The following is a 13,056-nucleotide window of genomic DNA, read 5'->3' as shown; positions in this document are numbered from 1 at the left end:
AGGCTGAAGTCTTCAAATATAAAGCCTATTTCCAATAATACACATTTGTCCTTTGTAATCCTTCAAATTAGAAATTTGTTCAACTCTTCATGTTTATGAATATATTAATTCTCAGCTGAAGGAATTATACAGTGCCTTGTAATTTTCTCTCCACTCTGAGCCTTTCCCCCTAGCTGCTCCAGTATTAGGTTGTACAGCATTTGTTAAAAAGTAGATTATGAAACCAAAGGTTAGGAACCTGTAAATCACTATGAAAGGCCACAGTAAAGAAATATACACTTTCAAATTATTTTAAAAATGTAACAGGAATGTAATATATGTGGGGACTTTTAGCTACAAAGGTGACTTTAAAACTTTGCAAAATAAGAAAGGTGGGAAATAAAGGTGCTCTAAAACTTACGTTTTGCTTCCGATAGATTCTGATTAGGTGACCAGACCAGCATGCCAAGATTGTCTCGTTCTTGACTGCGTCTTGCTAGTTTGGCTTGACGGAAATAAAAGAGAAAATTCTTATTATACTTTAACAGATATAACAAGCAACAACTAACATCACCACTCTGGCCTTTTAAACCTGGGAACAGGATGACATCACCTACTCTGTACTGAAATCTGCCCCAATGGAACCCACACACTTACCATCACAGGGGGAGGCCGAGGGGGAGGAGGCTCTCAAGTCTGTGGAAACATTCCTACTTCTAAGTCTTTTTCTGCTTTACCTTTATTTATTTAACAAATGGGTACACATGAGGTAGGTATAATTATTATTCTCATTCGCTAGGTAAGGAAACTAAACAGGACATTCGGTGAGTAGAAGGCACAGTCAGAAGTGAACTCAGGCAGAACGGCTACACTGCCCAAGGATTTAAGCACTATATATTATGGTGCTCTGCTTTCAGACATGGGACATCTAAAAAGGAAGCCACACGTGGCAAGTTGGTCAAAAGTTCTTGTAAAATATGAATTCTCCATGTGTGCTTTGAATACCCTTACCTTTCTCTGCCAGAGTAACTTTATAGTGACTTGACAACAGGAATCCAGAGATTCTTTTAACTTTATTAAAGACTAACATTAAAAAGATTTAACCTGAAAGGAAACTTCTAAAGTGCATTCAAATTCTTAAAAACCTATGATACAAAACAGTAGGTGGAAAGGTTTACAAGCCCAAGTGCTGAGCGACATGTATAACTGGATTAACCACAAGCAACAGTCAAATATTACAACAGAGACATTTAAAATGTTATCTTCAAAAGATACAAAAGACTCAAGAGACAAGAGGCTCACTAATCAGCCTTTATATTGGGTAGGTCCAAACTCATTCATTCTAAAGGCATTCTTACCTTTTTTTTCTTTAAATAAATTCCTCTGAAAACATGATGAAAGTTATGGACTCCACTCTCCAGAAAAACATTTCAACTAAATATAAACATACACACTCCAATATAAACACACTTTTTGAAAACTCATACAGCCTGGCTTAAGAATTCCTGCTTTTATGAAACTGCCAGATCTCTAACCTTTTATTTAATTTTGTCTATCAATGTGCTCTAGGTTTCATAAAGGAAGAATTTCTACACTTTTGGTAAAATCTGTGGGGCAGCTACTTTAAAGAAAAGTGAGGGAATGGTGGGAGAGAAAGACCCAAAGCATGAATACTATGAATCAGACAAGATTAAAGGCTGAATTAAGGTGGTGGGTGGGAACAGAGTGTAAAGCACAGGGAGACAGGACTATGACACATGAGATGGGAGGGACTACCTTTGAGTATACACTTTATATAGTCCTTTTAGAACAATGTTAATGCTACATATAATCTAAAGATAAAATAAAGTCAACAAAGATGTCTGTGGGGAGGGACCCTACACAGAATACAGACTTGCTGTATTTCAAATAAAAATCAAAAGTTAAAACAGAAATAAAAGGAATCAACATTGAAAAGCAGAATTAAAACTATCTTTATTCACAGACAACGTGATCATCTGTGTAGAAAAATCTAGAGAATTGACAAAAAGTTGCTAGAATAAACGAGTTTAGCAAAGTTGCAGGAAACAAGACCAATGTAAAAAACCAACTGTATTTCTGTACACTAGCAATTAATCAAAAATTGAAATTAAAGAATACCTCTTTTAATAGCACCAACAAACTTGAAATACTTAGGAATCTGATAAGACATAGACACTGAAAACTATAAAACGTTTCTGAGAGAAACTAAAGAAGATCTAAGTAAATGGAGAGACATACCAAGTATCTGGATCCAAAGACTCAACGTAACTAATAAAGGATTCTCATTCTACCCAAACCGCTCTATAGATTCAACGCAATTCCAATAAAAATTCAAGCACGCTTTTTTGTAGGAATGGACAAACATTCTAAGATTCATACAGAAAAATAAAGTATCTAAAATAGCAAAAACAACTTTGAAAAAGAACAAAATTGGAAGACACACTACCTGAATCAAAACTAATTACAAAGATTCAGTAATCAAGAATATGGTATTGGCAGAGAAATAAATAGAATAGAACAGAATCCAAAAACAGAACTACAAATACAGGATTGAGTGACTTTCCACAAAAATGAGAAGGCAAAATTCAAGGGAGAAAAATAATCTTTTCAACGAATCATGCCAGAACTAATAATATTCACATTTTTTAAAAATTAACTTGGATCCATACCTCACACCATATACAAAAATTAATTAAAAATTGATGACAAAAATGTTAAACCAAAAATCATAGAATTTCTAGGAAAAAAACATGAGAAAATCTTTTTTACCTTAGGCTGAGAAAGAAGATCTTAGATAGAACACCAAAAGCACAATCCATTAAGAAAAAAAGTATTAATTGGACTTCATCCAAAATAACACCTTCTGTTCTTCAAATAACACTATTAAGGAAGTGAAAAGCCAAGACAGAGACTTAGAGAAAATAATTACTAATCATATGTCTGATAAAGCCTTGTATCCAGAATATATAGAGAACTTTCAAAACTCACCTAAGAAACAAATAACCCACTGTTAAAAAGATCTGAATAAACATGCCACCAAAGAAAGTATAAGGAAAGCAAATAAGCATATGGAAAGATATTAAAAGTCATTAGTCATTAGGGAAAGGCAAATTAAAACCATGCAAGATATCACAACATACCTATTACAAAGCATAAAATTAAAAAGATTGACAATACCAAAGTTTGGTGATAATGTAGAGGAACTAGAATTTTCATATGCTACTGGTGGGAATGTAAAATGGCACTATCACCTTAGGAGAAAAGTCTGGCAATTTCCTAAGATTGTGGTATACCCATACAATGGAATAAAACAATAATAAAAAGGAACAAACTATTTAAGCACACAACATGACTGAATCTCTAAATAATTATGCTGAGTGAAAGAGTTACAAATACAGAAAGGGGGGTGCTAGAAGGAATTCTGTGGTGCTGGATAAGAATTAATGGTAACAGTATGAACTCACAGTTTTCAAGATAAATAGAAATATAGACGTATATGCATACATACGTACATACATTTATTTCCCAGCTCGGTCCACTGAGAGGGCCTTGAGGCAATGACAATCCAGCAACGATGAGCACATACAGCTCCCAGATCTTGGTTTCTAAATACCATTCTCCAATAAAAGAAACTAGGCCTCCTTGGAAAAATGGTTGATTCCAGGCTAGGACAGGAAATGGGCAAGAGGACCCCAGAATATCTTGTTATGCCAGAAGGTAAGAAAGTCTTCAAAGAATGATAAGATCTATCTCCCATTGGCCAATCTGGAACAATTTGAGCAACAAAGTAAATGACAATAAAATAATTTCAAAATAAAAAAATGTAATAAAATAACAATCTGTGAGTTCATACTGATATAAATAGACAAAAGGGACAGCAAATGGGGCTGGAATGGCCAGGTCAAAGTTGAAAGACTCATATCATTCTATTTTAAGACTTACTATATAAAGGTGCCGTATTCAAGACAGTGTGGTATTGGCAAAAGGACAGACACACAGATCGATGAAACAGAAGATACTCCAGAAATAGACCCATATAAATATGGTCAAGTGATTTGTAACAAAGGTGCAAAAGCAATTCAATGGAGAAAAGGTACTCTTCTCAACAAAGGGTATTTTAAAAATTGATCCCCATATGCCAAAAAAAGAAACAAGAAAAAAAAAGAACCTTGACCTATATCTCACATCTTATAAAAATTTAATTCAAACTGGATCTCAGATGTAAAAGTAAAACCCAAAAGTTTTAGGAAAAAAATGAGAAAATCTTCATGAACTTGGTTTATGAAAAACAGTTCTTAGATATGACACCAAAAGCACAATTTATAAAAGTTAAAAATGGTAAATTGAGCTTCATCAAAATTTTAAAACTTTTCTCTGCAAAAACCACTGTTAAGAGACACTGTAGACTGTAAGGAAACATTTGCAAATCACACGTCTGACAAAGGATTCATATCCAGAATATATAAAGAACTTCAAAGACTCAACAATAATAATCCAATTTTTAAAAAGTGGGCAAAAGATCTGAACCACTTCACCAAAGAAGATATACAGATGGCATATAAGCACAGAAAAGATGCTCAATATCATTAGCCATTAGAGAAAGGCAAATTAAAGCCATGATAGTAAATCAATGTATACATATTAGAACGTCTAAAATAAAAGAAATGGGCAATATCAAGTATTGACAAGAATAAAGAGGAACTGAAACTTTCATATAGCGCTTGGGGTAAAATACAAAATGATAAAGCCATTCAGGGAAGTTTCACAGCTGCTATAAAGATATAATTATATTTAACAAATGACTGACCCAACAATCCTACTCTTAGCTGTACACATACCCTATAGAATTAACATATGTTCACAATAAAACTGGCACACAATTATTTACAGCAGTTTTATTCACAACTGCCAAAAACTGGGACACGCATGCACACGCACACATATACACACACACACAAGTCCTTCAAGGAGTAAACGGAAAACAAACCAACTGTGGTGCATCCATACAATGGAATACCGCACAGCAATAAAAACAAATGAACTATTGATACATGCAGCAACATGGCCATATCTCAAAAGACTTATATTCAAAGAAGTCAGTCTCAAAAGGTTCAATATGGTATGAGTCCATTTATACAACCTTCTGGAACAGGCAAAACTCTAACAATAGGAAACAGATCAATGTTCCAGGGGTTAGGAGTGGGAGGAAGGCTAAGAATTGTATGAGGTAATTTTTTGAGGAGATAGAACTGTTCTGTATCCCAATTGTAGTGGTGGATATATGAAACCATACAGGTCTTGACACTCACAAATACATACACCAAAAACTGGTCCTTTTTGCTGTATGCAAACTGAAGAATACAAACACAACGAAAACAAAGCAATGTCATTCATTTCTGGATAGATGCTGACGTCTGCTGAATGTGCTAACTCTGAGGCTGCTCTCCCTGCTTAAAGTCAATTACCAAGCATTAAAAAATTTAAAAAATAGGGGCCGGCCTGGTGGCACAGTGGTTAAGTGAGCACGTTCCGCTTTGGCAGCCTGGGGTTTGCCAGTTCAGATCCCAGGTGTGGACATGGCACCACTTGACAAGCCATGCTGTGGCAGGTGTCCCGCATATAAAGTAGAGGAAGATGGGAATGGATGTTAGCTCAGGGCCAGTCTTCCTCAGCGAGAAGAGGAGGATTGGTGGCAGATACTAGCTCAGGACTAATCTTCCTCAAAACAAACAAACAAACAAAAAACCTTACAAAATAAACCCAGACCCACCTGGAAGTAAGTAGAAGGATTACAAGGAAAGTGAAATTACCAACTGCCATTAAGGGGAAGATGAAAGAGAATTCACACTACTAGTGGGAATGCACATTTGTACAACTACAACTAAAGTTGAAGTATGGATACCCTGCAACCCAGCAATCCATTTCTAGGTATAACACATATACAATAGCAATGTTTTTCAAAGTGCAGGTTAGACCTACTAAGGTTAATTTATTGGGTCCTAACCAGCATTTTTTGAAGAAAGAATAAGAACAGAAACACCAACATATTGTTTCATTAAGTACATGTATAAACTATGACTACAGATTTGTAAAAGTCTGGAAGTCCCTCCCCTAGCAAATCTTTAAGATAGAAACATGAGAGTAACATCAGGATCATGGCAGAGTAAGCTTTCCCAGTAATCTCTCCCCAACATACAACAAAAAGGTCATTCATACTCCGACAGAAGACATCCAAACACAACACAAAAAATGTCAGAGAGACCCACACAGCCATATGATGGAGGATGGAGAGGCTGGAGCCCCCCTCGGAGGAGGTGGAACAGAGTAAGAGAAAACTTTGCTCCCTCCCCTAAAGACTGTGATATGGGACAAGAGAGGCCTCCTACAGGGAAGGAACGGGGGAGAAGACATTCCTTCGAAGGACTATCAAGGATCCCCCAGGGCCCTTGCAGCCTAGAGGGAAGTCCTGTACTGGGGTAAAACGTTTCACAGGGGGTGACCTTATCAAGCCAACACCCTACGAGAGCAGATAGTGAGACCAGAAGGAGAAAACCCCAAGAGCATGCAGGAGAAAGCAACCCTCCCCCTACCAACCCAGCAAAGGCTCCAGCACCTGGGAACTTGGCTGAAGGCAGAGGGCTCAGAATATGCGGTTCTTGACCCCCACCCAGTGGCAACAGGTGGTAACCGCAACCAAATAACACCAGGATGCAAAAAAAACAGTCACTCCATCTAGCGATATCAAATATTATATTAGATCTCCAGACCAGAGAGAAAACAACAAGTAGTCAGAAATCAGTCCTGAGGACACAGAAATATGTATCTAAATGACAAGGAATTCAAAATAGGTATCAGCAAAAAACTCAACAAGGTAAAAGAGAACGTAGAGTAACAATCAACAAGTTCAGAAGCTATTTCACAAAAGAGATTGAAAATATAAAGAAGAATGAATCAGAAATATTAGAGATGAAAGATACAATGGAAGAAATAAAACAAAATATGGATTCCCTGAATGCTCAAGCAGACATCATAGAGGAGCATATCAGCATAATCAAAGACTAACATGTTGAAATGCTCCAGATAGAGGAGGAGAACTAAAACTAAAAAGAAATGAAGACAGTCTCCAAGAAATATCCAACTCAATTAGGAAATGCAACATAAAAGTTATAGGTATTCAAGAAGGAGAAGAAAAGGAGACTGCAGCAGAAAGCATGTTCAAAGAAATACTAGCAGAGAACTTCCCAAACCTAGGAAAGGAGATGGAAATCCATATGGAAGAGGCTATCAGATCTCCTAAATATGTCAATGTAAAAAGACGTACTGGAAGGCATATAGTAGTAAAACTGGCAAAAGTGAATGACAAAGAAAGAATACTAAAAGCAGCAGGGCAGAAGAAGAAAACTTACAAGGAACCCCATTCAGGCTTTCAGCAGATTTCTCTGCAGAAATCTTACAGGCTAGGAGAGACTGGAATGACATATTCAAATCTTTGAAGGACAAAAACTTTCAGCAAAGAATACTCTATCCAGTGAAAATATCCTTCAGATATGATGGAGAAATAAAAACTTTCCCAGACAAATATAAGCTAAGGGAGTTCATAGCTACAAGATCCCCACTACAAGAAATCCTCAGGAATGTTCTCATACCTGGGGGGACAAAAGGGGGAGAAAGGGGTTACAAAGCACAGAGTAAGGACATAAATAAGTAGACAGAGTCAGAGCAGGACAACAAATACTCAAGTATAGCATTAAAGACAAAAAGAAGGAAAACATTAGAAACAAAGATAACCTTGTCGTTTCAACCACAAACTCATAACACAAGATGGAATAAGATGTGAGAAAAACATCTTAGGAGGGGAAGGGGAAAGGGACTGAATTGCTTTGATCTAAGGAAATAAGAGGCCATCAGAAAACAGACTATCTTATCCACGAGATTTTGAATACAAACCTGATGGCAACCACTAAACAAAAAAGCAGAAGAGACACACAATAAATAAGGAGAAAACAAAGAAACACAACATTAAAAACTACATAACTCGACTGGCAGACCAAAATACACAGGACGAGAAACAACGGAAATGCAGGAGAACCAGAAAACAAGTGATAAAACGGCAGCATTAAGCCCTCAGATATTGATAATCACCCTAAACGTAAATGGATTGAATTCTCCAATAAAAAGACACAGAGTGGTGAGATGGATTAAAGAACAAGACCCAACAATATGCTGCCTCCAGGAAACACATCTCAGCTCGAATGACGAACACAGGCTCAGAGTGAAGGGATAGAAAATGATACTCCCAGCTAATGGCAAACAAAAGAAAGCAGGTGTTGCAATACTTATATCAGACAAAGTAGACTTCAAGATAAGACAAGCAAAGAGAGACAAAGAGGAGCAGTATATACTGATCAAAGGGACATTCCATCAAGAAGAAATAACACTTATAAATATCTATGCACCCAAGAGAGAAGCGCCAAAGTTCATGAAGAAACTATTAACAAACCTAAAAGGAGATATTTAAAAAACTACAATAGGTAGAGGACTTGGGCGGAGCAAAATGGTGGGGTGAGCTGACCCGGGATTCTCTCCCCTCCAAAATACAACAAAAGATTGGAAGAACTGAATTTAAGAGAATAAACATAACGCCAGCTCGTTAGAGACCTACAATACCAAGAAGGCGGAGATCATAAACCTTCCTTACACCTTTGGAGGCGCTGGAACGGTAGGAGAGAACATCGCTCCCTCCCCTAGAGTCTGCAATCGCTGAGGCGCGGGTCCAGAAGCGGGAGGGGCCGCGCGACCGGGGGATCACCCAGGACTCCTGCTGCTGATTCAGTGGAGACCCGCTGACGGGGGAGAAAGCTTCCGTCCGCGGGGACCCTATAAATCAAGGGCCTTGGGAGACCAGAGAACAGAACTGATCTGAACCCAGACCGGCGCATGTGAGTAACAGCCCCCCCCCCCCCCCCCCCCCCGCAAAGCCAGTGGGCGCAGCCATCTTGCCCCAAGGCGGAGAGCTCATAACACACGGCTCTTGACCCCTATCTAGTGGCGACAGGCTGTAACTGCAACTGAATTCTACCACCATGAGAAAAAACTGCTGCTCTACCATCCAGCAATTTATAAAAGCCCCAGACCAGAAGGAAAACAATAAAAAACACAGAATTAAGTCCTGAGGACTTGGAATTAAGTAAACTAAGTGATAATGAATTCAGAGCAGCTATAATCAAAAAACTCAATAAGGTAGAGAGAAAGACAGAGACACAAGCCGAGCTCTGGAGTTACTTCACAAAAGAGATTGAAATCATAAAGAAGAATCAAACAGAATTACTTGAGATGAAAAACACAATGGACCAGATAAAACAGAATACGGATTCCCTGAATGCCCGTGTAGACAACATAGAGGAGAAAATTAGCATAATCGAAGATAGACAGGCTGAATGGCGCCAGACAGAGGAAGAAAGAGAACTAAGAACTAAAAAAAATGAGGAAAATCTCCGAGAGATAATGGATTCAATGAGGAGTAAGAACATAGGATCATAGGAATTCCCGAGAATACGGAAAAGGAAAATGGAGCAGAAAGTGTGCTTAACGAAATTATTGAAGAGAACTTCCCAAATCTAGGGATCAACGGAGAAATGTGTGTAGAGGAGGGTTTTAGATCTCCTAGATTTGTCAATGTAAAAAGACCTACTGCAAGGCACATAGTAGTAAAGTTGGCAAATAGGAAAGATAAGGAGAGAATACTCAGGGAAGTAAGGAAAAAAAAAGAGAATAACCTATAAAGGAGCCCCTATCAGACTGTCAGCGGATTTCTCTACAGAAACCCTACAAGCTAGGAGAGAATGGAGTGACATAGTCAAAGATTTAAAGGATAAAAATCTTCAGCCAAGAATACTCTATCCAACAAGAATTTCCTTCAGATATGAGGGAGAAATTAAATCTTTTCCAGACAAACAAAAGTTAAGGGAATTTGTAACTAAAAGCCCTCCATTACAAGAAATCCTCAAGAAGGCTCTCATACCTGAAAACAGAAAAAAGGGAGAAAGGGGACACAATCCACAGACTAGGGAGACCGATGGACAGAACCAGAACAGGATAGCAAATATTCAATTATAGCATTAGGGTAAAGGTAAGGAAACTACCAAAACAAGGACGATCTTAGCACTCTAACTACAAATTAATAAGACGAGTTGGAATAAAAAATGAAAATAATTATTTAGGAGAGGAAGAGCAAAGGGTCTAAATCAGAATTGGTCAAGTAGGTAAGAGACCACCAGAGAATAGACTATATTATACACGAGATTCTAAATACAAACTTCAAGGTAGACACTAAAATAAAGTACAGAACAGAATCACAAATCATAGATAAGAAAAAATCTAAGAAACCCAGCATAAGAAATTGCAGTACTAAATGGGTAGTCTAAAGCAAACAGGAAAAGAAATGCAAGAAAACAAGATAATGAGCGACAGATTAACAGCATTAAGTCCACATGCATCAATAATCACTCTCAATGTGAACGGATTGAACTCTGCAATAAAAAGACACAGAGAGGCAAAATGGATTAAAGAACATGATCCAACAATTTGTTGCCTCCAGGAAACACACCTCAGCTCCAAGGACAAACACAGACTCAGGGTGAAGGGGTGGAGGACAATACTTCAAGCAAATAGCAAGGAAAAAAAAGGCAGGTGTTGCAATTCTCATATCAGACCAAGTGGATTTCAATATAAGACAGGTAAAGAGAGACACAGAGGGACAATATACAATGATCAAAGGGACACTTCATCAATAAGAAATAACACTTATAAATATTTATGCACCCAACACAGGAGCACCAGGATTCATAAAGCAACTATTAACAGACCTAAAGGAAGATGTTAAAAACAACACAATAATAGTAGGGGACCTCAACACCCCACTCACATCAATGGACAGATCATGCAGATAGAAAATGAACAAGGAAATAGTGGAGCTAAACAAAAAACTAAAACAATTGGACTTAATAGACATATATAGATCACTCCACCCTGAAAGCGCTGAATACACATTCTTCTTAAGTGCACATGGAACATTCTCTAGGATAGACCATATGTTGGGAAACAAGGCAAGCCTCTACAAATTTAAAAAAATTGAAATAATAACAAGCATCTTCTCAGATCATAGTGCTATAAGGCTAGAAATTAATTACAAGAAAAAAGCTGAGAAAGGCACAAAGATGTGGAGACTACACAACACACTACTGAACAAGCAATGGATCATTGAAGAAATTAAAGAAGAAATAAAAAAATACCTGGAAACAAATGAAAATGATAGCATACCATACCAATTCATATGGGATACAGCAAAAGCTGTATTAAGAGGAAAATTCATCGCAATACAGGCACATCTTAACAAACAAGAAAAATCCCAAATAAGCAACCTTAAAGCACACCTAACTGAACTAGAGAAAAAAGAACAAATGAAGCCCAAAGTCAGCAGAAGGAGAGAAACAATAAAAATCAGAGCAGAAATAAATACTATTGAAACGAAAAAGGCAGTAGAAAGGATCAATGAGACAAAGAGCTGGTTTTTTGAGAAGATAAATAAAAGTGACAAACCACTAGCCAGACTTACAAAGAAAAAAAGGGAGAAAGCGCAAATAAACAAAATCAGAAATGAGCGAGGAGAAATAACAACAGACTCTGAAGAAATACAACAGATTATAAGAGAATACTACAAAAAACTATATGCCAACAGAATGGATAACCTAGAGGAAATGGATAAATTCTTGGACTCCTACAATCTCCCAAAGCTCACTCAAGAAGAGGCAGACAATTTGAACAGACCAACCAGAAGGAAAGAGATTGAAACAGCAATCAAAAACATCCCAAAGAATAAAACCCCAGGACCAGATGGCTTTCCTGGGGAATTCTACCAAACTTTCAGAGAGGATTTAATACCTATCCTTTTCCAGCTATTCCAAAAAATTAGGGAAGGTGGAACACTTCCTAACACATTCTATGAGGCCAACATCACGCTGATACCAAAACCTGACAAGGATGCCACGAAAAAAGAGAACTACAGACCAATATCACTGATGAACATAGATGCAAAAATTCTAAACAAAATTTTGGCCACCAGAATTCAGCAATTCATCAAAGGGATCATACATCAGGATCAGGTGGGATTCATACCAGGGACACAGGGATGGTTCAACATCCTCAAATCAATCAACGTGATACACCACATCAACAAACTGAGGAATAAAAACCACATGATCATCTCAATAGATGCAGAGAAGGCATTTGACAAGATCCAACAGTGATTTATGATAAAAACTCTGAACAAAATGGGCATAGAAGGAAACTACCTCAACATAATAAAGGCCATATACGACAAACCCATAGCCAACATCATACTCAATGGACAAAAACTGAACGCCATCCCCCTGAAAACAGGAACGAGACAAGGATGCCCTCTATCACCACTCTTATTTAACATAGTACTGGAGGTCCTGGCCAGAGCAATCAGGCAAGAGAAAGGAATAAAAGGAATCCAAATAGGGAGGGAAGAAGTGAAACTCTCGCTGTTTGCAGACAACATGATCTTATATATAGAAAACCCCAAAGAATCCATTGGAAAACTCTTAGAAGTAATCAACAACTACAGCAAAGTTGCAGGGTATAAAATCAATTTGCGTAAATCAGTAGCATTCCTATACTCCAGTAATGAACCAACAGAAAAAGAACTCAAGAATACAATACCATTCACAATTGCAACAAAAAGAATAAAATACCTTGGGGTAAATTTAACTAAGGAAGTGTAGGACCTATATAATGAAAATTACAAGGCCTTTCTGAGAGAATTGGAATGACGACATAAGGAGATGGAAAGACATTCCATGTACATGGATTGGAAGAATAAACATAGTTAAAATGTCCATTCTACCTAAAGCAATCTACAGATTCAACGCTATCCCAATCAGAATCCCAATGACATTCTTTACAGAATTAGAACAAAGAATCCTAAAATTTATATGGGGCAACAAAAGACCCCGAATTTCAAAAGCAATCCTG

The 13,056-nt window shown here is 37.5% G+C and overlaps 1 protein-coding gene across 2 annotated transcripts in view; it reads right to left on the bottom strand.

The window, feature by feature from the left end:
* RCOR1 (REST corepressor 1) overlaps positions 1-13,056 on the bottom strand; it is a 123,812-nt gene that overhangs the window by 50,519 nt on the left and 60,237 nt on the right. For both annotated transcript variants that reach the window (XM_070593333.1, XM_070593332.1), the window contains exon 3: positions 401-484. In XM_070593333.1, coding sequence (XP_070449434.1) covers positions 401-484 — 84 coding nt within the window. The remainder of the gene's footprint in view (positions 1-400; positions 485-13,056) is intronic.

This window comes from Equus przewalskii, chromosome 25 (assembly GCF_037783145.1).
Source record: "Equus przewalskii isolate Varuska chromosome 25, EquPr2, whole genome shotgun sequence".
In the NCBI taxonomy this organism is placed as follows: Eukaryota; Metazoa; Chordata; class Mammalia; order Perissodactyla; family Equidae; genus Equus; species Equus przewalskii.
This window is presented reverse-complemented; position numbering and strand designations above follow the sequence as displayed.